Consider the following 26,076-nt stretch of genomic DNA (forward strand, 5'->3'; position numbering starts at 1 on the left):
TAGTTTTGATGTCTTCACTATTTTCTACAATGTAGAAAATATTTGAAAAAAATAAAGCAAACCCCCCCACTTCTAAAACCAAAGTTGCCCCCTGCTTGAATATCTATTTGGATTATTTTGGTGCCTGGCTATGTACACACGTTGACACGCGCGAGCAGTTTGGATGAAATTATTGAATGTGTCAATCTATTTTGCAATGCTCGCACACCTGACGATGCCGGTTTGTAATTAAAACTACTCAGAAACGAAACAGAAAGTAAAAGCATCTTATTTGGTTTGAGTTTCACTTTATTGTAGGCTGATCTGCAGCGATGCGACAAGCAGCTACATTTGGTAAGTTGTGGTTTTGGTGTACACTTATATTGGTTATTTAAAAAAAAAATAGGTCAATAGTTAATTGACTTCGTAGAGAGTAGTAGGCTATACTTTACGTAGCAGCCCATCCAAACGCGCGCCCAATACAAAGCAGATTGTCGTAGTAGACTATAATTTACCCATTAGCCCATCCAAAACTGCACCCAAAACAAAGCAGATTGTTAACGTGCATGGCCTTTCCTTCTGAAGCAAGCCTATGTATTTGGGAACGTGCAATGCCAGGGCAATTGTTTTCAAGCATAATAACTATTTAGCTTTGCTCCATGTGAAATTGTTTGAGATAGTGTTATAATCTAGTTATAGATTAAACGTAATCAAACTGAAGTTTATTTTATTGTAAAATGTAGCCTAAGCTTGTACAGCTGATGGAAGCAGAGGAAGATGTCCAGACTGTATTGACACAGGAGACCCATGAGCTGGCAGACATTCTGAGCCATCAAGAGGAAGCCTTTCTCACCATGCTCTATAAAATGATGGACAGCAGAGCGCGGGAACGGCTCGTGCGCCTTGCCAGCCAAATGGAACGCATCATGGGGTTGTTGAATTACTTCAGGACAGCAGACCCTGCTATTTGCCGCAAATTTCTTCAAATGGTCTGCATGCACTGCGACATGGCAATGCGTCTGGAATCTCGGCTGATGTCTGTGGCCGGATCTGTGACTAGTAAGTAAGGCTAGTATGCCTGCCCATACTGACCATCCATAATATCCACACTGTAGCCTAGTTATTCAGTTATGGGGAAGATGTTGATATCAAGGTGGGGTTTCCTTTTCCATTTCTGTCCCTCAAATGTTGACTCCCAACAATAAACAATAAACACCCCACTGACAATGCAGTAACTCTGTGGATAGAGTTAGGCTTAGTTTTACCCCTTATTGGAAGTTTGATTTGTTTGACTGTGCAGGTGATCCTCGGCCTACACCAGCAAGTGAGCCCCTATCCCTCTGTGATCCAGGTAATCAATCAGTCAATCATCCCATTTTACTGCAGCTGTTCAGTCAGTTTTTACCCTCTTTTTCCAAAGTAATTTAAGGGGATATGAAGTGTTTTTTGTGTAAGATGACACCTGTGTGTGATATTCAGGCAAGAAATCGGTCAAAGGTCCAACAGCAGATAACACACTAAAAACAGCATAAAAATTGTTAAGTACATCTGGAAGTAAAATAGTGGTTTTGTCTCAGACATAACTTACTGCAATGTTTTTCTATCCAGCAAATGTTCTGTTTGTTATCTCAGTTACTGACAGTCATTCAATTAGCCATGTCAGCTAACAATTTTTAATTTGGTAAATTAGTCTAGCCAGCTATCTAAATTTGTACTAATGTCCAAATACTGATGGGCATGCAGGGCATGTGCCCAGGGGCCCTGACCTCCGGGGGTACCCCATTTATTTTGTAAGTGATTTTGTTAGCCAAATCTCGCTTACGGGTACCCCAAAGGCCCTGGAGAAGAGTGTCATGCAATGCTTATGCAATTCTGTTTAACCACTGTCCCTCTTCATATTTTCTTGGGTTTCCCCTATATTTCCATTATTGGGTTCTCCATTTTGTTTTCTTCTCAGAAGAAGTCGTTGAAAACAACAGCCATACCCTGGTTGATGAGTATATACCATCTCAAGGTTGGTGTGTAAAACGCCCACGAATAGGTAAATACCAGTCTTTTCATGACACCCAGATGGTTTTGTGGCATATCTCAATAAGATTTCTTATGGGGTTTCAATTTTAAAGGACTTGCATACTGTGTGAGCTATCTCTGTTACCTGAAATGTGTCTTTGTCTTCACTTTATGAGAGTTGTTTGATTCGAAATTAGTACACAATCACAAAATATATTTTGTAAACAAATTCATGAACAGCCTGTAAAATAACAAAAACGTGTGTTATTTTATAAGATGTTCTTTGTGTGTCCAGACCACATAGAAAGCTACAAGGCTGCTGTGAGGAGATTTCTACTGCAGAGGTGGGAGAGGGTGATGCAGGGTGTCGTGAAGGAGGTTCGTCTGGAAGAGGCCTGGGTCAGTCTGCACCGCAGAACCCATGTTAGACCCAGAGACAGGGCTGATGGAGGTCTGAGCCCCTCAAAGCTTCCGCAGGGGGGCGAGGAGGGGGCTGTGGAGGACAGGGTGACTGTTCACTCCCTCCTGGGTTCAGAAGCCCAGGTCACACTGCTGTTGGGCCAGGCAGGGTCAGGGAAGACCCTACTGATGCACTGTCTTGGCCAGCAATGGACTCAGGGCGCCTTTCCCTCCTTTCACCTACTGATCCTGCTAGAGTTCCGCCAGCTCAACCTCGTAGCTCGGCCGCTGTCTCTGAAGGAGCTGCTCTTTCGCTTCTTCCTCCCACCAGAGGGTGGAGAGGAGGAGGGTACCGCTGTGGTTGACTTCATCCTTGAAAACCCTGAGAAAATATGCTTGATCTTTGATGGCTACGACGAGTTTCACACTAAAATCACCCATTCAGGCAAACTGAGCAGCCCATTTGACCCATGGTGCCCGCTCCCCATGGCAGAGCTGATCTCAGGCCTGTACAGTCGCAGGATCCTCCCAGGATGCACTCTGTTGATTACCTGTAGGCCTCGGGATGTGACAGACCTGGAGAGCTCTGTGGACTGCATCGGGGAGCTGCTAGGCTTCAATCAACGCATTGTGAAAGAATATGCTGAACAGTACTTCCAGGACAAGGGTCTGGATCTGAAGGAGAAGGCAGTGAGTCATCTACTGGCCAACCACCACCTCCTCACCATGTGTTACCTGCCAGCCCTCTGCCATATCTGCTGTGTGTGCCTGGACCACATATTCTCCAGTGGTGGATCTCAGCTTTTACCCCAGCTGCCAAACACCCTCACCCAGGTCTACCTCCAGATCCTCTGTGCCTTTCTGAGCCGATGCCCAGGGAGCATCACACCCCTGTTGCAGAGTCACAGGGCAGAGGTCACACAGCTGTGCCGCCTGGCTATGAGGGGCCTGGAGGGGAGCAAGATTGTGTTCTTGTCTGAAGAGGTTCCACCAGACCTGTTGGACTTCGCCACTAAGGCTGGTCTCCTCTCACAGGTGGACCTGACCAATGAGGATGGATCTAAATGCCAGGGTTACACGTTCATGCACCGCACCATGCAAGAGTTTCTGGGCGCGCTACACCTCATGACCAGCTTGGAGGTCACAGAGGCCCAGCTCAGGAAGAAGTTCAACCTCAAGACCCGCTGGACCACGAAATCAGACCCCAAGACTGTCTTCACTGACTCCCTCCATCTGTATGTTTGTGGGCTTGCTGCCCCAGCCTGCTCCTCCTACCTGCTCCAGCTTGTTGGGGGAGCGGGGGCTGTGGGGTGGGTGAAGAAACGCCTGGCACTAGTTCGCAAGTTGCTCCGAAGCCTGGCAATGAGCACCAACCTGACTGGGCCCAAGGTGGTGGAGCTGTGCCACTGTGTCCAGGAGACCCAGGATGCCCAGCTGGCCAGGGAGGTGGTAGGGTCGCGACCCTGCTTTGAACTAAGGAACATCACGTTGAACCCTGTGGATCTGGATGCCCTGGCCTTTGTCGTCTCGTCTGCTGGAGTGGGCATCGGGTTGGACTTTGGAGCCTGTTCTATGGAGCTGGAGTGTCTCGATATTCTACCCAGCTGCCTGCACATCGACTGTCTAATGTGAGTTGATGACTCATTTATACATTGCGTACTAAACAAGGATAATCCTGCATGAAATTAATTTCCTATTTTTTTAACAATCCCTCAGTTTTCGAAGCCGCAAGTATGATGACAGATTTGCAGATAAACTTTCTTGCATCCTTCCCAGACTACCAACCCTGAAAAGATTTGAGTGAGTCCTTCACTGAGTCACTCAGTTTTGAAAGGATCAACTTTCAAAGTTTTTTGTTTGTGTGTGGATGTGTACGCGAATTGTCAAAGTGTGACGTGGATATTCTGCTCCTCTTCCCCAGGTTTATCTGCGGTAACCTCACTGATGTGGGAACTGCCAAACTTGCCAGAGCCCTGGAGAGCTGTCCACAGATCACAGAGCTCAAGTAAATGATTATTTACTTACCGTAACAACCAAAGATTATTACCACCACTTCAAGATTTTATAGACCTTTTATCAGGATCTAACCAAACTTGGTTAAAGATACAGTACCATATTTGCCATGAAAGTACAGTTGGTCTGATTCGGTATTGAACAGGTTTTGCATTGTATAAAATGGTTTGTGTTGTCTGTCTGACAGTTTCAGTGACAACAGCCTGACAGACAGAGGAGTCAGGGAGATTGCTGACATCTTTCCCAAGCTGCCCAGTCTGGCCTCTGTCTCGTGAGTTTATTGTTTCCTTGACTGGATAATTTGTGTTGCATGATCCTAGCCATCTATTTATATTACAAGTGTCTCTTATTTCTACATTTCAGCAAGCTTGCACTTTTGTAATGTGACCTACAGTGAGGGAAAAAAGTATTTGATCCCCTGCTGATTTTGTATGTTTGCCCACTGACAAAGAAATGATCAGTCTATAATTTTAATGGTAGGTTTATTTGAACAATGAGAGACAGAATAACAACAATAAAATCCAGAAAAACGCATGTCAAAAATGTTATAAATTGATTTGCATTTTAATGAGGGAAATAAGTATTTGACCCCCTCTCAATCAGAAAGACTTCTGGCTCCCAGGTGTCTTTTATACAGGTAACGAGCTGAGATTAGGAGCACACTCTTAAAGGGAGTCAATCAGAGAGCAATCAGAGAGCAAAAAGGGAGCAATCAATCAGATTCCAAACTCTCCACCATGGCCAAGACCAAAGAGCTCTCCAAGGATGTCAGGGACAAGATTGTAGACCTACACAAGGCTGGAATGGGCTACAAGACCATCGCCAAGCAGCTTGGTGAGAAGGTGACAACAGTTGGTGTGATAATTCGCAAATGGAAGAAACACAAAAGTCCTGTCAATCTCCCTCAGCCTGGGGCTCCATGCAAGATCTCACCTCGTGGAGTTGCAATGATCATGAGAACGGTGAGGAATCAGCCCAGAACTACACGGGAGGATCTTGTCAATGATCTCAAGGCAGCTGGGACCATAGTCACCAAGAAAACAATTGGTAACACACTACGCCGTGAAGGACTGAAATCCTGCAGCTCCCGCAAGGTCCCCCTGCTCAAGAAAGCACATATACAGGCCCGTCTGAAGTTTGCCAATTACCATCTGAATGATTCAGAGGAGAACTGGGTGAAAGTGTTGTGGTCAGATAAGACCAAATTCGAGCTCTTTGGCATCAACTCAACTCGCCGTGTTTGGAGGAGGAGGAATGCTGCCTATGACCCCAAGAACACCATCCCCACCGTCAAACATGGAGGTGGAAACATTATGCTTTGGGGGTGTTTTTCTGCTAAGGGGACAGGACAACTTCACCGCATCAAAGGGACGATGGACGGGGCCTCCTTCCCTCAGCCAGGGCATTGAAAATGGGTCATGGATGGGTATTCCAGCATGACAATGACCGAAAACACACGGCCAAGGCAACAAAGGAGTGGCTCAAGAAGAGGCACATTAAGGTCCTGGAGTGGCCTAGCCAGTCTCCAGACCTTAATCCCATAGAAAATCTGTGGAGGGAGCTGAAGGTTCGAGTTGCCAAACGTCAGCCTCGAAACCTTAATTTGGAGAAGATCTGCAAAGAGGAGTGGGACAAAATCCCTCCTGAGATGTGTGCAAACCTGGTGGCCAACTACAAGAAACGTCTGACCTCTGTGATTGCCAACAAGGGTTTTGCCACCAAGTACTAAGTCATGTTTTGCAGAGGGGTCAAATACTTATTTCCCTCATTAAAATGCAAATCAATTTATAACATTTTTGACATGCGTTTTTCTGGATTCTTTTGTTGTCATTCTGTCTCTCACTGTTCAAATAAACCTACCATTAAAATTATAGACTGATCATGTCTTTGTCAGTGGGAAAACGTACAAAATCAGCAGGGGATCAAATACTTTTTTCCCTCATTGTATGTGTGTTGTATGTTTTCAGGTTGGGGAGGAATGGCTGCTCTCTGGAGAGTATATACACCCTTCTAGAGAAGATCACTTACATCCCCTCCATCCAGGGACTCTATGCTGAGTGAGTTCAGACAATAGACACTTCTTATGTTCACAAATAGAACCTCCAGTTGTAATCTGCATACTTGATCATATAGTGCCTTCTGAAAGTATTCACACCCCTTTACTTTTTCCACATTTTGTTGTGTTACAAGGTGGGATTAAAATTGATTTAATTGTCATTTTTCGTCAACAATCTACACAAAATGCTCTAATGTCAAAGTGGAGGACAAATTCTAACATTTGTAAAAAAAATATATAAAACAAAAAAAGAAAGAAAGAAAAAATAATGAAAAATAAAACACTAATATATCTCGATTACACAAGTGTTCAACTTCCTGAGTCAATACATGTTAGAATCACCTTTGGCACCGATTACAGTTCTGAGTCTTTCTGGGTAAGTCTCTAAGAGCATTGCACACCTGGATTGTACAATATTTGCACATTATTCTTTTTAAAATTCTTCAAGCTCTGTCAAATTGGTTGTTGATCATTATTAGACAGCCATTTTCAAGTCTTGCCATAGAGTTTCAAGCCGATTTTAGTCAAAACTGTAGCTAGGCCACTCAGGAACATTCAGTGTCATCTCGGTAAGCAACTCCAGTATATATTTGGCCTTGTTTTTTAGGTTATTGTTCTGCTGAAAGGTGAATTTGTCTCCCAGTGTCTGTTGGAAAGCAGACTTAACCAGGTTTTCCTCTAGGATTTTGTCTGTGCTTAGCTCTATTACATTCCTTTTTATCCTAAAAAAAAACTCCCTAGTCCTTGCCGATGACAGGCATAATCATAACGTGATGCAGCCATCACCATGCTTGAAAATATGAAGAGTGGTATTCATTGATGTGTTGTGTTGGATTTTCCCCAAACATAACGCTTTGTATTCAGGACTAAGTTCATTTCTTTGTCATTTTTTTGTTTTGTTTTGCTTTAGTGCCTTATTGCAAACAGGATGCATGTTTTGGAATATTTTTATTCTGTTCAAGCTTCCTTCTTTTCACTCTGTAATTTAGGTTAATATTGTGGAGTAACTACAATGTTGTTGATCCATCCTCATTTTTTTCCTATCACAGCCATTAAGCTCTGTAACTGTTTTAAAGTCACCATTGGCCTGGCCTCATGGTTAAATCCCTGAGCGGTTTCCTTCCTCTCCGGCAACTGAGTTAGGAAGGACGCCTGTATCTTTGTAGTGACTGGGTGTATTGAGACACCATCCAAAGTGTAATTAATAACTTCACCATTATTTTTACCCATCTACCGATAGGTGCCCTTCTTTGCGAGGCATTGGAAAACCTCCCTGGTCTTTGTGGTTGAATCTGTGTTTGAAATTCACTGCTCGACTGAGGGACCGTACAGATATTTATATGTGTAGGGTAGAGAGATGAGGTAGTCATTCAAAAATTATTGCACACCTAGTGAGTCCATGCAACTTTACACCTGAACTTATTTAGGCTTGCCATAACAAAGGGGTTGAATACTTATTGATTCAAGACATTTCAGCTTTTAATTTTGTATTAATTTGTAAACATTTCTAAAAGCATCATTCCACTTTGACATTATGGGGTATTGTGTGTAGGTCAGTGAAACAAAATCAAAATTTTAGCCATTTTAAACTCAGGCTGTAACATAACAAAATGTGGAAAGAGTGTGTGAATACTTTCTGAGGACACTGTAACTGAAAAAACAAATACTGGGGATGTAAACTATGTTTTTCTCTCTCTTTGCAGTGGAGTGAAGGACATCAATGTCCTGTTTGTCCCAATCTTAGACATGAAATGGTGAGGTTTTAGTGAAGTGAAATAAAAGAATATGCAACTTTTATACATTTTTTCAATGTTTGGTGTACCAACAGGCCCAAGAAAATCAAGCTCATGTTTCATAGCTCTTTGAGAAAATGTTGCTTTTATTTCATTGTTTTTCTATGCTACATTTTGGGAAATCTACTGTGCTGTATCAATCAGCCTCTCTCTGACCCCCTTTCTCTCCCTTTCTATTTGTCTCAAGTTCTAAGGATAAAACTGGGCTGACTGTCAGGTATGATATTCTCAGTTTTGTTCTTGTACAGAACCTAGGCTTTTATAAATGTATATTTCAATTGAGCATCTGAATTCCTTGAGTAACATTGCTGTTGTTTCCTTCCTTTCTCTTTATATGTCATCCAGCCTGTTGAACTGCATATTCACTACTGACCAGATGAACAGACTGTGTCAGTTGCTAGCGAGATGTCCTGGCCTGTCTGTCCTGGAGTAAGTGAATAAGTACCCAGTGTCCTTGAACAAGTCAGATCAGACTGTGGGTAAAGACACAAAATAAGTAAAGATATCTGACTTTCTGTTTGGCGTTATGTTGTGACCCCTGCAGTCTCTCAGGAAGCCACATCAAGGCTGATACTCTCAAGGCCTTGACTGACTCTCTACAGAAGCTGAACATCTCCAAACAGATTGTGTAAGACTGATCATTAATTTAAAATGCTTTTTAAAAAGTCATGACCTTGTGCCTGTCCTATATTATGTTTGAACCCAGTCATGTAGCCTAATACGGTTATTGGTTGTGTCTTGACAGTCTGAACGAGATTCCCATATCGGTTGATGGGTTGATGGTTCTGACCAGTTTCCTTTCTGTATGTCCTGATGTGGTTCAAGTGGACATCAAGTATGTTGTGCATAACACCCCTTCATTTCTTAGATAGAGCCAATATAGACTGCACCCTTTTATTGTGTGTAAACTGCAACCACACTAAAACCAGCACATTACCTTATCACTTCCTGGTGTAAACACTTCAGAGGGTATGTCTGTCAAGTGGCTTGTTATAGGCCCAAACCAGACGTTGTGAACATGCAAGAAATAACAATACTGTGGTGCCTTTTATAATGTAGAACTTCGATGATCATGATTTTTTAGAATGCTCTGAAAATGTTACCTTAACACTGACTGCTGTGCGGTTTCCCCATGACAGCCTGCAGGACCCTGTGCGTGTGTCCATACTTTTTGCTGGGGGGATAGAGAAACACCATCCTGAGATGTCTAAGAAACTTTGGTATGTACAATATACCAATTGTTATACTCTGTATTCACTGTGTATAACAATATGGATAATGGCTTTAAAGTTCTACGACATTGTCTCTTCTTTTCATCTCCGTTTCTCATGAACACCTGTGGACAGTCTGATTGGCTGTGCTCTTTGTCCCCCTCACTTGGACCGTCTGTGTGAGAATCTGACGGACTGCTCTGCTCTGACTCTGCTGGAGTAAGTGCTCAGAGTTGTGAAAAGAGAGTTAGGTTGTGAAAAGTTTCAGAGAGTTGGGTTGTGAAAAGTTTCAGAGTTGGGTTATGAAAAGTTTCAGAGAGTTGGGTTGTGAAAAGTTTCAGAGAGTTGGGTTATGAAAAGTTTCAGAGAGTTGGTTTATGGAAAGTTTCAGAGAGTTGGGTTATGAAAAGTTTCAGAGAGTTGGGTTGTGAAAAGTTTCAGAGAGTTGGGTTATGAAAAGTTTCAGAGAGTTGGGTTATGAAAAGTTTCAGAGAGTTGGGTTATGAAAAGTTTCAGAGAGTTGGTTTATGGAAAGTTTCAGAGACTTGGTTTATGGAAAGTTTCAGAGAGTTGGTTTATGGAAAGTTTCAGAGAGTTGGTTTATGGAAAGTTTCAGAGAGTTGGTTTATGGAAAGTTTCAGAGAGTTGGTTTATGGAAAGTTTCAGAGAGTTGGTTTATGGAAAGTTTCAGAGAATTGGGTTGTGAAAGTTTCTTTGTTTGTGTCTGTTTATCTTTTTCTCATTCCCCCACCCCTTCTTTGCCTTTCTTAGTATTTCCAACAATTCTCTGGGAAACAAAGGTGTAAAGAAGTTGTTAGACCTCTTACCTCAGCTTAGCACCATCCAGGAAATCAAGTAAGAATTTCTTAGCACCTACCTTTCCTCCCTTTCTTTTGCTTTAGCTTTTTTAGTTCAAAGCTATTTCTGGCCATCAAACCACTGCTTGTACCCTCTGTTTGGTGTAGTGTCAGTGAGAATGCAGTCAGCATGGAAGGGGTGGTGCTGCTAGCTGACGCTCTCTGCTCACACAGGAACATGAGCAAAGTGAATGTCAGGTATTCACATCCCCTATTTCTTTCTCTCTCTCTCTCTCTCTCTCTATCTATCTATCTATCTATCTATCTATCTATCTATCTATCTATCTGTCTGTCTGTCTGTCTGTCTGTCTGTCTGTCTGTCTGTCTGTCTGTCTGTCTGTCTGTCTGTGTCTCTCTCTATCTATCTATGTCCTTGTTCTCTCTCTTGTGTAAAATGGGCATGGTAAAAAGTTATTGAAATCATACTATGTTTGATTAGTATTTTTGCATTTGAGGTGATGATTAAATATACAAATGTTACGTTTATCAGTCATGGGGGGAAGAAGCTGTTCCTGAAATTCCATTCCAGTAAAAGGTAATATTTTATATATATACTAAAGTTGTTTCTGTCAGTATACCTATTCTGTAACTCAGTTGGATGGTGTAGTCCTAATAACAACTCACTGAATCACTTTCATTTCAGAATACAATCAGAAGCACTCGGGACCTCACCAGATATGGAACAGGATAAGAAATTCAGGTAGGACAATAAAGTTTTAGACAGAAGTCTTAACATGCAAATTACTTTCTGAATTTCTGTTGTCCATTTAATATCCCATTCACTTTACCCTGCAATATAATCCGAAACTTGTGTTTTTGTTTTTAGTCTAACTCACAGTGGTATCCAGCCCACTGACATGACCAGGCTGTGTAGAAGACTGGTACAGTGTCCCGGCCCACTGGAGCTAGAGTGAGTTCTCATGTTACCGCTAACTATGTCTATGTTCTGTCTCTGTCTTTCAGGGTTAACTATAAAATACTGTATTGTACAATATCTATGTATAATATCTAGTATAGTTTCTATGTTCTACTCCCTCCCTCTTCTTAGTGTGTTACATGTATGATGTTTTCCTCCTTCTCGATCCTATAAAAGCATTCTGCCTGTTGTCTGTTGTTTCAGTTTCTCCAATGGATCCCTGAGGGACGATACCATTGAAAATCTATTGAATATCCTGCCTAAGATGACATCTCTTCAGCTGCTCAAGTGAGAATGCTTCACCCTGCTCAGTAATGATAATCTCAAGGCCACAACACCAGTAAGGTGTTCATTTCTCATCATTCTCTTCCGGCCCCTACCTGCCTCCACAGTATGAGCCATGTCCAGATGTCTACGGACGGAGTGTTGTTATTGGTCAGATCTCTGATAGACTGCCAGCGTGTCAGCGCTGTGGAACTCAGGTATGTATGGCTCAGGATGTTAAGGTCATCATTCATTCATGTGGTTCACACATTTGGTTTTAAATGTATGAACTGTGTTTATATAAATTGCCTTAAATATTGATGTACTTTTAAGGCCCCAAGGAGAAGCATTCATCAAGTTTGTCAACATGAAAGCAGAACAAGCAACTTGCAGGTGAATGCAGTTTATCTGCTCGTACTGTTCCCATAGATAGACATGTTATATTACATTACAGAAATTAGGTTTTAGGTTAATTAAGCTGTTTTTAATCAGTCACATATAGTTCCTCTTCTCTCTAACCTGGTTTAACCCTGACCTCATGTCTGTCTGTCTATCTCTCTGCCAGACTCACCCAGTACACACTGAGCAGTGGGGATGTGGAGAAACTCTCTGGGATCCTGGAGCAGTGTCCTCATCTGTCTGACCTGGAGTGAGTGTCCCTGTCCCTTCCCCTAATACACATCCCTGTCCCTGGGTCACTGCCCAAATTTGAGCAAAAATAGCAGTACTTATAAATTATGATGTACTCGCAACTAATGCACTGTATTCCCAGAAATACCTTACACTACTAGAGTATATGCCTCAACCAATGGTCAAACTGTGTTTTCCCTCGCAGAATGTTTTGGGGTGTTTTTGGGTTTTTTTTAAAACACATTTTCAACCAACCTTTCTCATTATGGATAATAACCCATTCTTTACAACGGGCAGTTTATCCAGTAACCTTCTGAGAGACGAGGGAGTGAAGAGCTTTGTGGATTCTCTGCCAAGGCTGCGGATTGCCAGCTCAGTGAAGTAAGACTCATTGCAACACCCTATCTTCCTTCAGTCCATACAGTGAAATCCATTACCACTTGTGCTGATTTGATTTGATTTGATTTGCTGGTCTGCCTACCTGAGATAATTGTATCAGTGCTAGCAGATGCATCTGTTCTAGCTTTATGGAGGTTAGTTGTGCTTGCTTGTACAGCTGTATGTGTTTCTCTCTGCAGTCTTAATGATAACAGACTGACCCAGATGGGGGCGCTCTACCTGGTGAACACAGTGACGACCTGTGAGAAGGTGGCTGCAGTGGAAGTCAGGTAAAATTCTATTGAACAATACCATGTTGGCAAACTGAACATTTACTTGTCTAGACCCCATAGTGTGAAGGTCTGTGTTTTTTATGTCTGTGTAGTTTGGGAACTGAGGAGAGGTCGCTCATCCGCTTTGAACAGGACATTGACTGTGGCAAAACTCTGAGGTAGGACAACAAGGCTACTACTTTCTACTCAATACTCATAAAATCAATTAAAGCAGTCACAGAAACACCATAGTGTAAACCCATTTAGCTAGTGGAACAGGAAGCATTGTTTATTTTGCTCTCAGAAAAATACAACTCATATCGAAACTGAAAGGATTGCCTGTACAGTGGGGAAAAAAAGTATTTAGTCAGCCACCAATTGTGCAAGTTCTCCCACTTAAAAAGATGAGAGAGGCCTGTAATTTTCATCATAGGTACACGTCAACTATGACAGACAAATTGAGATTTTTTTTCTCCAGAAAATCACATTGTAGGATTTTTAATGAATTTATTTGCAAATTATGGTGGAAAATAAGTATTTGGTCACCTACAAACAAGCAAGATTTCTGGCTCTCACAGACCTGTAACTTCTTCTTTAAGAGGCTCCTCTGTCCTCCACTCGTTACCTGTATTAATGGCACCTGTTTGAACTTGTTATCAGTATAAAAGACACCTGTCCACAACCTCAAACAGTCACACTGCAAACTCCACTATGGCCAAGACCAAAGAGCTGTCAAAGGACACCAGAAACAAAATTGTAGACCTGCACCAGGCTGGGAAGACTGAATCTGCAATAGGTAAGCAGCTTGGTTTGAAGAAATCAACTGTGGGAGCAATTATTAGGAAATGGAAGACATACAAGACCACTGATAATCTCCCTTGATCTGGGGCTCCACGCAAGATCTCACCCCGTGGGATCAAAATGATCACAATAACGGTGAGCAAAAATCCCAGAACCACACGGGGGGACCTAGTGAATGACCTGCAGAGAGCTGGGACCAAAGTAACAAAGCCTACCATCAGTAACACACTACGCTGCCAGGGACTCAAATCCTGCAGTGCCAGACGTGTCCCCCTGCTTAAGCCAGTACATGTCCAGGCCCGTCTGAAGTTTGCTAGAGTGCATTTGGATGATCCAGAAGAGGATTGGGAGAATGTCATATGGTCAGATGAAACCAAAATAGAACTTTTTGGTAAAAACTCAACTCGTCGTGTTTGGAGGACAAAGAATGCTGAGTTGCATCCAAAGAACACCATACCTACTGTGAAGCATGGGGGTGGAAACATCATGCTTTGGGGCTGTTTTTCTGCAAAGGGACCAGGATGACTGATCCGTGTAAAGGAAAGAATGAATGGGGCCATGTATCGTGAGATTTTGAGTGAAAACCTCCTTCCATCAGCAAGGGCATTGAAGATGAATCGTGGCTGGGTCTTTCAGCATGACAATGATCCCAAACACACCGCCCGGGCAACGACGGAGTGGCTTCGTAAGAAGTATTTCACGGTCCTGGAGTGGCCTAGCCAGTCTCCAGATCTCAACCCCATAGAAAATCTTTGGAGGGAGTTGAAAGTCTGTGTTGCCCAGCGACAGCCCCAAAACATCACTGCTCTAGAGGAGATCTGCATGGAGGAATGGGCCAAAATACCAGCAACAGTGTGTGAAAACCTTGTGAAGACTTACAGAAAACGTTTGACCTGTGTAATTGCCAACAAAGGGTATATAACAAAGTATTGAGAAACTTTTGTTATTGACCAAATACTTATTTTCCACCATAATTTGCAAATAAATTCATTAGAATTCCTACAATGTGATTTTCTGGATTTTTTTTCCTCATTTTGTCTGTCATAGTTGACGTGTACCTATGATGAAAATTACAGGCCTCTCTCATCTTTTTAAGTGGGAGAACTTCCACAATATGTGGCTGACTAAATACTTTTTTTCCCCACTGTATAAATGATATCAAACCTCTTCTATATGACTCATAGACATGAAATCTATCTCTCCCACCTCCTCAGTCTCTCACTTTCTCTTTCTCTCTCTGCTTCATGTTTCCTGAACCCTACAGTCTGAGAGAGTGTCATTTTGGGGCTGACCATCTGCAGAGACTAGCAGAGATTCTGACATGCTGTGCTGCTCAGTTGGTCAAACTGAGGTGAGAATGGGACTGGGAGAATTGCTTCACCCAAGGTTATTATAGTAGATGAAAATGAAAACGAATCATAAAAAAACAATTTAGTAAACAGAAATAAAATAATTAACAAACCGGTTTGAAAAACGAAAACTATACTGAAACTATTACCTTTGACTCCAAAACGAACTAAAATAAAAACCATCATGAAATATGTTCAGTTTATTTTTATTTTTGGGGGGCAAAAAAATCGAATGTGGTTTTTAAGCCTTTGGTGGGTTTTCACGCTACTGAATCTGCCAGGTAAATGCAGCCAGGAGATAGGGATGTTTCAAATAGGCCGAGCTTGTGCATCACAATCACTAGCTAACACTAGCTAACAGGGAAAAAAGGTGGCTAGTTAGCTAACTTGATTCTTCTTACATGTACTACTAAAGTTAAAAAGCATTGGATTGATGTAAACATCGGCGAGAGAGAGTTTCATTCCACCATATTTTTTACACCAGTCTCTGCGCTATCCTTTTAAATCCAAGTCACATTGATATTGACTTTAATTTAAACCTAACCTAACCATGACCTTACCCATCACCTTATGTATTAGCCTACTGCCCCCCAGTTGCAAGAGGTGACATCCCAAACCCCCCCAAAAAAAAATTATACAACACAAATGGCTCCTAGCCTCCCACGTATGCTTTCTGTCCTTAACACTAAAACTAAAACTGAAACTAATTAATATAAAAACAAAATAGAAATAGAACTATAACTAAAGAAAAACTTGCAAATTAGGTCTAAAAACAACTAAAACTAACCTGAATTTCAAATAAAAATTGAAAAACTAATAGAAATAAAAACAAACATAGAAACACAAAACTATAATAACCTTGGCTTGACTTTTGCGATAATGAACCTGCAACACTGAATTTGAAACAATTATAATATGATTCCTGGGTGATTCTCTGTGATGATGCAGTGTGAGGAACAGTGTTATCTCTCTTGTATGTAGGTTATCCTGTAACACCCTGCAGAGAGAAGGCCTACTGGCACTGCAAAACAGCCTGACTACCCTCTCCTCATTACGCACCCTGGAGTGAGCCACACACATGTACACACCAAGTTATTGAATGGAAAATGAATGCCTTTTTTACTCTGATTTACTTCAGGATAAGAAACAACGGACTGAGTGTTCAGGTGATTGAAGACTTGGTGAAGCAGCTGAGGTGTGGTCACTTCCAACGCTATATCAGGTGAGGAGGAGGTTATGGGAATGGCTTGTGGTGTCTGTGTATTTGTGAGTGGGGTTTCTTGCATGAGTGTGTAATGCCTCGGAGTTAAAAGTCTATATTCATTTCCCATCAGTATTGAGGAGACATGGATCACAGCAGAAGCAGCTGTAAACCTGGTCTCCTGCTGCTTGAACCTCAACCCCAACATACACACCATCAGGTGAGAATTCATGTTGGCATTAGGTAATATTTAAGTATAGGAAAATAAAACATGACATGCATAATGTATGTGTGAACTTGTTTTGCAGGGTAAATAAATCCACTGTACACATTACTTTGGAAGAATGCCAAAATCCCACTCCTACCAGGTAAAGCTGAAAGACATTTAATGTTGTCTATTTACAAAATATTTTGTAGATTTGAAGATAAAGATAACACGCTCTTTCCGTTTTGACTGAGCTGCCTTTATTTGAATTTCAGTGGTGACTTTTCTACAGACATGTCTGGCTCTCTGTCTACCGTGACCATAAGGTGAAAGCATCTTCCTCTATCATTCCTACAGCAACAGCAATGTGTGTAAGCTGGCTCAGAATTGGTTACTGCATGTGAGCTCTCCCTATCATATGCTCCTGCCTCTTGTGTCTTTCAGCCTGGTGGACTGTGCAGTGCAAGGGCACCACCTAGTGTCTCTGCGGACTGTGTTCCAGAAATGTGTTCTGCTACAGGAGCTAGAGTAAGTATCTGTGAGAAAGAGACCTGGCACTACTTTGGAAGTAGTGAAAGTGATTCTAATGTCTAATTTAGTTTTAAGTTATACATGTTTCTTCTTTTCCTCCTTAGTTTGTCATACAACAGCATTGGTAGAGTGGGAGCAGAGTTGCTCTGCTCTGTCCTACCATCCTTAGCCAGTCTGAGGAAACTCAGGTATGGCTGGTGTTATGGATTTGGGGGTTGGAAAGGCTTTACATTGATGACCAAGGATGACTATCTTAGGCTACACATGAAAAATATGTTTTATTTTATTTGTTCCTAGTCTTGAATCAAAAGAAACCTCTGAAGATGTGGTATTGCTCCTTGCAGAGGGGTTGTTGCAGGCTAAAAGCATTGAGAGCTTGAAGTAAGTGATTGTCATTCATCCCCTATGCCTACTTTTTATGTTTCATTCCTGACTCTCACCTATCACCACTCTCTCCTGTCTCCCTCAGTTTGTCTGGTCATGTGATCAGTGACAGAGGAGCTGTAGTTCTGACCAGAACACTCCAGAACCTTCCTCATCTCAGAACAATCAAGTAAGAACTCTTGTATTCTTGTATTCAACCACCTGGCCAGTGATACAACAATACTAATGATGTGCCCTCTGTCCCCTAGTCTGTCCCTGTGCTATGGTTGGACAGCAGCAGGGGCCTTGGACCTGGTGAGAGGGCTGGGACAGTGCCTCTCTCTGGAAGGGATCAGGTAAATTATTATTATTATTATTATTATTATTAAGGGTATGAGTTAAATATCTGTATCCTGTCCACAGCCTTGACTCTGTACAGCTGGATGACGAGAGCACAGTGTGCCTGGCCCAAGGGTTCCATGCTATGACCTCCTTGAAGAGGCTAAAGTGAGTAGAGCATCCTGAGTGAGAATGTAGTGGGCTTTGCTATGCCTGAGACAGATTTGGTATAGAGTGTTATCTTTACCAATGATTTGTGATCTGCCCCGTAGTCTGAATAATAAAGTTACCATGGCGACTGGATCCCCAGGGGAGGGGGCCACTCTGGTCCTACTGGCCTCTCTGAAGGGGCTCAGAGGGATGGAGGAGATAGAGTGAGTAGAACCATGGTAACACAAATGTCAAGTAGTATCTGACTTCTGCATGGACTAGCCATCACGTTTGATGTGGTATTGTCAATGTGTGTCTGGCCTGCAGGTTAGAGGGGATGAGGATGTCAGATAAAGGAGTGGAGGAGCTTATCAAACACCTGCCCACCTGGACAGGCCTGAGGAAGATCAGGTAGGGATTATTGGCCTGGAGGAATGGGTGGGGAATGGCCCTGGACAAGAAATAGACTACATCATTAATGTGTCAAATTAAAAGATAAGATATGCATCAGAAATCTGTCAAATGAACCAATCTTAGAACCTGTCAAAGTGTCAGCTAATATTCCAATGGGCTTCATGGGTACAACATTGGTGTGTGTGTGGGATTCAGGCAGAAGATTTTAGGTGTGTCATCATCAAAAAGGTATAAAGCTGGTTCAAAGTGCTGATTGGTTTGTAAAGACGCCTTTATCATATAATTCTGTTTTCTCCATCACAAAGTCCAGTTTATTCCACTTCCTGAACTGTTGCAGAGGAAACATACTGATGTAGCACTATGAGCTATGATATGAAATGGACACATTTTCCTCTCAATGATTAGAAGAGGAGAATGTTGGACCATATCTCTATAGACTATATAAAACACACAACCAGTCTCTTTCCTCTTTATCTTTGTGTCTCAGCCTGTCAGCGAACTGCATCAGTGACCAAGCAGGAGAGAGGCTGGTCCAGGCCCTGGCAACCTGCACAGCACTGGAGGAGCTCAAGTAAGGCCAAGCCCAAACTATCAATGCATAGTGCCCTGCTTTCACAATGACCAAAAATAAAAGGTTTGAATTTTGACTGCAAACAATGCACCGTCTGACCCATGACTTTATATCCCAGTCTGTCTGTGAATAATCTCAGCCTTGCCTGTGCTGCCAAGATGGGACAAGTTCTGCCCACTTTCACTCACCTCAGGGTTCTAGAGTAAGTCTATTCCCATCAGTTTTTGTGTGCGGTAGGAATCATTTGAATGTATTTATTAATTCTATTAATGTGTTGCAATGTAACTGCAACCCTAACCCTTGTTTATGTTCACGGTTGTATGTTTGTGAAAAGTCTCTCAGAGAACGAGATTGGTACAAAAGGATCTGTCAGGATCTCCAAAGCCTTGATCTCCATGAAGTATTTGACAAAGATACAGTAAGATATATATATCTATGTGTAATCCTCTATAATACATACTGTGTATTCCCTGCCCAAGAGACAAGTGTTTAATATACTTGTTGTCTTCCAGCTTGACCTCCATAGGGACTTCAGAGCTGACTGGTCTGGCTGGCAGCCTGGCTCACTGTGTCTGTGCAGAGGATGTCAGGTAAGGGAAATCCAGACAGCACAGAGCAATATTCATCTGGTTCTGAATATTCACGACTGATTTGACCATGTTTCCTCTCTCTCTTTTTCACTCCCTGTCCTTTTTGTCAGTTTTGCGTGGAATGGTTGTGGAGATGATGTTGCAATGAAGCTTGCCGAGGTTTTACCACAATGCCAGAAGCTAAGGAGACTTGAGTGAGTGCTAAATTAACGCTTTTACATTGACATGTTTTCAAAGGATTTGATAATCAGATGTGTGTTTTTATATCTTTGATTTTAGTCTAGAGTCTAACAGTATCAGCGCTATTGGAGCAGAGGCACTTGCCAGAAGCTTACAGTCTTGTCCATCAGTTGAAGTGATCAGGTAAATATCTTTTAAGTTGTTTGTTGGTAAACTGTCAATTGTATAATGTATTATAATGGCTATTCATTTGGATACTGTCTTTATTGTGTGCAATGCCATTTTTACAAATGTCCTCTCCCTGTGTTTGACCAGACTGTGGAGGAATGATATTTCTACCTGTGATGCCCAGAGACTGAGACAGAGAGAGAAGAGGCTCAACTTCTCCTCCACGTAGTATATGATCTAATCTCACTCATTCGGGGAGCAGCAGAACAGTAAACTTGCACTTCTATTTGGATTATGTTCATTTGCACATAAAGTTGATTTTGTTTACATGCCATCAAATCCAAACAAACAATAATATTTTCCAGGAGGAGGTGGAACAGTGAACCTTTTTAGTCCAACCCTGGTAAGAGGACATGAGACAAATCTCTCTTTATATACAGTTGAAGTCGGAAGTTTACATACACTTTAGCCAAATACATTTAAACTCAGTTTTTCACAATTCCTGACATTTAATCCTAGTAAAAATTCCCTGTTTTAGGTTAGTAGGTGTGTCCAAACATAACGATGGTCATTATGGCCAAACAGTTCTATTTTTGTTTCATCAGACCAGAGGACATTTCTCCAAAAAGTACGATCTTTGTCCCCATGCGCAGTTGCAAACCGTAGTCTGGCTTTTTAATGGCGGTTTTGGAGCAGTGGCTTCTTCCATGCGGAGCGGCCTTTCAGGTTATGTCGATATAGGACTTGTTCTACTGTGGATATATAGTGAGGGAAAAAAGTATTTGATCCCCTGCTGATTTTGTACATTTGCCCACTGACAAAGACATGATCAGTCTATAATTTTAATGGTAGGTTTATTTGAACAGTGAGAGACAGAATAACAACAACAAAATCCAATGTTATAAATTGATTTGCATTTTAATGAGGGAAATAAGTATTTGACCCCCTCACTGTAGATACTTTTGTACATGTTTCCACCAGCATCTTCACAAGGTCCTTTGCTGTTGTTCTGGGATTGATTTGCACTTTTCGCACCAAAGTACGTTCATCACTCCTTCCTGAGTGGTATGACAGCTGCGTGGTCCCATGGTGTTTATACTTGCGTTCTATTGTTTGTACAGATGAACGTGGTACCTTCAGGCGTTTGGAAATTGCTCCCAAGGATGAACTAGACTTGTGGAGGTCTACAATTGTTTTTCTTTTCTTTTTCTTTTCCCATGATGTCAAGCAGTTTGAAGTTAGGCCTTGAAATACATCCACAGGTACACCTCCAATTGACTCAAATGATGTCAATTAGCCTATCAGAAGCTTCTAAAGCCATGACATCATTTTCGGGAATTTTCCAAGCTGTTTAAAGGCATTGTGGAATTATGATACAGTGAATTATAAGTGAAATAATCTGTCTGTAAACAATTGTTGGAAAAATTACTTGTGTCATGCACAAAGTAGATGTCCTAACTGACTTGCCAAAACCATAGTTTGTTAACAAGAAATTTGTGGAGTGGTTGAAAAACAAGTTTTAATGACTCCAACCTAAGTGTATGTAAACTTCCGACTTCAACTGTATCTTCCTTCCTCTTCCTGGACAATCAGCTCATAGTCTCTTTCCACTGTCGTATTTATTTCTGTATTGATTTTGTATCAGGAATTTATTTATTTGTTTGTGTTTTGCTAAATAATTTGTTCCACCTCAGGCAGAAAGAGTGATGACAAACTGATAACTCAAGTTTATGCTTCAGGTGTTCCAGCTCTCTATCTCGGTTTGTAAAACCGGAACTATTTATGTGATGTTGATTTCTCCCCATATGTTAACTAATCAAAAAGGGTAGAGTTGAAATATTGTTTTTCTGATGGAAACCTCACTGCTTGGTGTGATTTTTATTTCTTACACTTTAGTATTAGTTGTCAATGCACTGCTGGATTCTAATGGCACTGCTCATGTACACTACCAGTCAAAAGTTTGGACACACCTACTCATCCAAGGGTTTTTCTTTATTTGTAAAAAATTGTACATTGTAGAATAATAGTGAAGACATCAAAACTATGAAATAACACATATGGAATCATGTAGTAACCAAAAAAGTGTTAAACAAATCAAAATATATGTTATATTTGAGATTCTTCAAATAGCCACCCTTTGCCTTGATGACAGCTTTGCACACTCTTGGCATTCTCTCAACCAGCTTCATGGGGTAGTCACCTGGAATGCATTTCAATTAACAGTTGTGTCTTCTTAAAAGTTAATTTGAGGAATTTCTTTCCTTCTTAATGCGTTTGAGCCAATCAGTTGTGTTGTGACAAGGTAGGGGGGGTATACAGAAGATAGCCCTATTTGGTAAAAGACCAAGTCCATATTATGGCAAGAACAGCTCAAATAAGCAAAGAGAAATGACATGAAGGTCAGTCAATACGGAACATTTCAAGAACTTTTAAAGTTTCTTCAAGTGCAGTCGCAAAAACCATCAAGCGCTATGATGAAACTGGCTCTCATGTGGACCGCCACAGGAATGGAAGACCTGGAGTTACCTCTGCTGCAGAGGATAAGTTCATTAGAGTTACCAGCCTCAGAAATTTCAGCCCAAATAAATGCTTCACAGAGTTCAAGTAACAGACACATCTTAACATCAACTGTTCAGAGGGGACTGCATGAATCAGGCCTTCATGGTTGAATTTCTGCAAAGAAACCACTACTAGAGGACACCAATAAGAAGAAGAGACTTGCTTGGGCCAAGAAACACGAGCAATGGACATTAGACCGGTGGAAATGTGTCCTTTTGTCTGAAGTCCAAATTGGAGATTTTTGGTTCAAACCGCTGTGTCTTTGTGAGATTCGGTGTGGGTGAACGGATGATCTCTGCATGTGTAGTTCCCACCGTAAAGCATGGAGGAGGAGGTGTTATGGTGTGGGGGTGCTTTGCTGGTGACACTGTCTGTGATTTATTTTGAATTCAAGGCACACTTAACCAGCATGGCTACCACAGCATTCTGCAGCGATACGCCATCCCATCTGGTTTGGGCTTAGTGGGACTATCATTTGTTTTTCAACAGGACAATGACCCAACACACCTCCAGGCTGTGTAAGGGCTATTTTACCAAGAATGATAGTGATGGAGTGCTGCATCAGATGACCTGGCCTCCACAATCCCCCGACCTCAACCCAATTGAGATGGTTTGGGATGAGTCGGTCCTGCAGAGTGAAGGAAAAGCAGCCAACAAGTGCTCAGCATAAGTGGAAACTCCTTCAAGACTGTTGGAAAAGCATTCCAGGTGAAGCTGCTTGAAAGAATGCCAAGAGTGTGCAAAGCTGTCATCAAGGCGAAGGGTGGCTATTTGAAGAATCTCAAATATAAAATATATTTTGATTTTCTTGGTTACTACATGATTCCATATGTGTTATTTCATAGTTTTGATGTCTTCACTATTATTCTACAATGTAAAAAATAGTAAAAATAAAGAAAAACCCTTGAATGAGTAGGTGTGTCCAAACTTTTGACTGGTACTGTACATGTTTCACTGTTATGTTATTATATGCATCTGCTAATTTATTTCTTATTCCTCACACTTGTTTTTGTAATGTCCATGTTTTAATCTCACATGTGATTTGGTGAAATAAAGTGTGAGACGCTATGTAAATAGTGATTTTCTTTATCTGAACTTACCTGTAGATGGCAGTTCAATTTCACAATAGGAGGTTGTGAATCAGAAGGAAAAAAACTCTAGTCACCTCCATTTGAAATCTTTACACAGTGTATACTTTTTTGTCTTGTTAATTTGACAAAATAACTGATCAATGCTTCTTGCTCACCTTTATGTAAATGTTGAGCTGTTTACTATATTGTGCCTGATAAATTGAGATTGACAGTGTTTTGGCAAATGAGACAGCAGTGAACCAGATTGAATCAAACACTAGATGTCAACAGTCTAATCTTGCTTTATCTATGACTGATGATCACCCAAAATCACCTACAATAGGTACTGCTGCAATAAGTTGTAATTGGACAGTTTGGTATGAGGACAGGATCAGCGAGAAGTACTGTATGAAGTAGAGGTCTTCACAGGCCCGCCCGAACCTGAGTACCCGAGACCCGACACGTGTCCAGGTCCAAGATTCTAACTTTTCCCTTGGGTCGGGTCCTGTTTGATTGTAATCAAGTCTTGGGTCTATGTAACTACAGCTGATAGAACCGAGTGGACCTGACCACGGGCCTGCATAGCCTACAGCATATTTATTTCACGCTAATAAGGGGAATTTATTGACTTATAGAAGGCTTAGCCAACATATACAGTGGGGAGAACAAGTATTTGATACACTGCCGATTTTGCAGGTTTTCCTACTTACAAAGCATGTAGAGGTCTGTAATTTTTATCATAGGTACACTTCAACTGTGAGAGACGGAATCTAAAACAAAAATCCAGAAAATCACATTGTATGATTTTTAAATAATTAATTTGCATTTTATTGCATGACATTTTATTGCATGACATACCAACCAGTAAGAATTCCGGCTCTCACAGACCTGTTAGTTTTTCTTTAAGAAGCCCTCCTGTTCTCCACTCATTACCTGTATTAACTGCACCTGTTCGAACTCATTACCTGTATAAAAGACACCTGTCCACACACTCAATCAAACAGACTCCAACCTCTCCACAATGGCCAAGACCAGAGAGCTGTGTAAGGACATCAGGGATAAAATTGTAGACCTGCACAAGGCTGGGATGGGCTACAGGACAATAGGCAAGCAGCTTGATGAGAAGGCAACAACTGTTGGCGCAATTATTAGAAAATGGAAGAAGTTCAAGATGACGGTCAATCACCCTCGGTCTGGTGCTCCATGCAAGATCTCACCTCGTGGTGCATCAATGATCATGAGGAAGGTGAGGGATCAGCCCAGAACTACACGGCAGGACCTGGTCAATGACCTGAAGAGAACTGGGACCACAGTCTCAAAGAAAACCATTAGTAACACACTGCGCCGTCATGGATTAAAATCCTGCAGCGCACGCAAGGTCCCCCTGCTCAAGCCAACGCATGTCCAGGCCCGTCTGAAGTTTGCCAATGACCATCTGGATGATCCAGAGGAGGAATGGGATAAGGTAATGTGGTCTGATGAGACAGAAATAGAGCTTTTTGGTCTAAACTCCACTCGCCGTGTTTGGAGGAAGAAGAAGGATGAGTACAACCCCAAGAACACCATCCCAACCGTGAAGCATGGAGGTGGAAACATCATTCTTTGGGGATGCTTTTCTGCAAAGGGGACAGGACGACTGCACCGTATTGAGGGGAGGATGGATGGGGCCATGTATCGCGAGATCTTGGCCAACAACCTCCTTCCCTCAGTAAGAGCATTGAAGATGGGTCGTGGCTGGGTCTTCCAGCATGACAACGACCCGAAACACACAGCCAGGGCAACTAAGAAGTGGCTCCGTAAGAAGCATCTCAAGGTCCTGGAGTGGCCTAGCCAGTCTCCAGACCTAAACCCAATATGAAATCTTTGGAGGGAGCTGAAAGTCCGTATTGCCCATTGACAGCCCCGAAACCTGAAGGATCTGGAGAAGGTCTGTATGGAGGAGTGGGCCAAAATCCCTGCTGCAGTGTGTGCAAACCTGGTCAAGACCTACAGGAAACGTATGATCTCTGTAATTGCAAACAAAGGTTTCTGTACCAAATATTAAATTCTGCTTTTCTGATGTATCAAATACTTATGTCATGCAATAAAATGCAAATTAATTACTTAAAAAGCATACAATGTGATTTTCTGGATTTTTGTTTTAGATTCCGTCTCTCACAGTTGAAGTGTACCTATGATAAAAATTACAGACCTCTACATGCTTTGTAAGTAGGAAAACCTGCAAAATCGGCAATGTATCCAATACTTGTTCTCCCCACTGTAAAGACCTATTCGTTAACCAGAAGAGCAACTTGGCTTGAGTTAGAGCTAAGTCTGATGGCCTATAATGTCCAGACTATCTTAGGTCGTATCGGTGAATCAAATAAGCAAATTCTGCAATTTCTCAGCCTCTGAATATCACAGAAACAAAACACTGAATTAATACCATACTTTTTTTTATCACAAGTAGCAAAAAACGTACACTGAGTTCCACAAGAATGCTGGCCCATGTTGACTCCAATACTTCCCACAGTTGTGTCAAGTCGGCTGGATGTCCTTTGGGTGGTGGATCATTCTTGATACACAAGAGAAACTGTTGAGCGTGAAAAACACAGCAGCGTTGCAGTTCTTGACACACCGCCTGGCACATACTACCATACCTCATTCAAAGGCACTTAAATATTTTGTCTTGCCCATTCTCCCTCTGAATGGTACACATACAGAATATCTGTCTCAATTGTCTCGAGGCTTAGAAATCCTTCTTTAACCTGTCTCCTCCCCTTCATCTACACCGATTGAAGTGGATTTAACAAGTGACATCAATAAGG

General features: G+C 41.8%; 1 protein-coding gene across 2 annotated transcripts; it reads left to right on the forward strand.

The window, feature by feature from the left end:
- The first annotated feature begins 299 nt into the window (after positions 1–299).
- Positions 300–20,139, forward strand: nlrc5 (NLR family, CARD domain containing 5). 2 transcript variants are annotated; one of them, XM_041836563.2, is made up of 48 exons: positions 300–333; positions 723–1,038; positions 1,280–1,330; positions 1,937–2,020; positions 2,285–4,016; positions 4,105–4,188; positions 4,310–4,393; positions 4,589–4,672; positions 6,369–6,458; positions 8,161–8,211; positions 8,438–8,467; positions 8,596–8,679; positions 8,795–8,878; positions 8,996–9,085; positions 9,390–9,470; positions 9,597–9,680; positions 10,233–10,316; positions 10,427–10,516; positions 10,809–10,853; positions 10,962–11,018; positions 11,145–11,228; positions 11,439–11,522; positions 11,627–11,716; positions 11,832–11,891; positions 12,064–12,147; positions 12,426–12,509; positions 12,707–12,796; positions 12,892–12,957; positions 14,844–14,930; positions 16,067–16,150; positions 16,263–16,349; positions 16,438–16,497; positions 16,610–16,660; positions 16,779–16,862; positions 16,970–17,053; positions 17,163–17,246; positions 17,335–17,418; positions 17,498–17,584; positions 17,652–17,735; positions 17,840–17,941; positions 18,045–18,128; positions 18,619–18,702; positions 18,821–18,904; positions 19,037–19,120; positions 19,215–19,292; positions 19,403–19,486; positions 19,572–19,655; positions 19,788–20,139. In XM_041836563.2, the coding sequence occupies exons 2-48, from the start codon at positions 741–743 to the stop codon at positions 19,867–19,869; spliced, it is 5,571 nt and encodes a 1,856-aa protein (XP_041692497.2). In that variant the 5' UTR covers positions 300–333; positions 723–740; the 3' UTR covers positions 19,870–20,139. The 2 variants fall into 2 exon arrangements, with proteins under 2 accessions (XP_041692497.2, XP_041692498.2); XM_041836564.2 differs by having other exon boundaries at positions 1,940–2,020.
- The last annotated feature ends 5,937 nt before the right edge of the window (positions 20,140–26,076 follow it).

Source organism: Coregonus clupeaformis, chromosome 19 (assembly GCF_020615455.1).
Source record: "Coregonus clupeaformis isolate EN_2021a chromosome 19, ASM2061545v1, whole genome shotgun sequence".
NCBI classification, from domain to species: domain Eukaryota; kingdom Metazoa; phylum Chordata; class Actinopteri; order Salmoniformes; family Salmonidae; genus Coregonus; species Coregonus clupeaformis.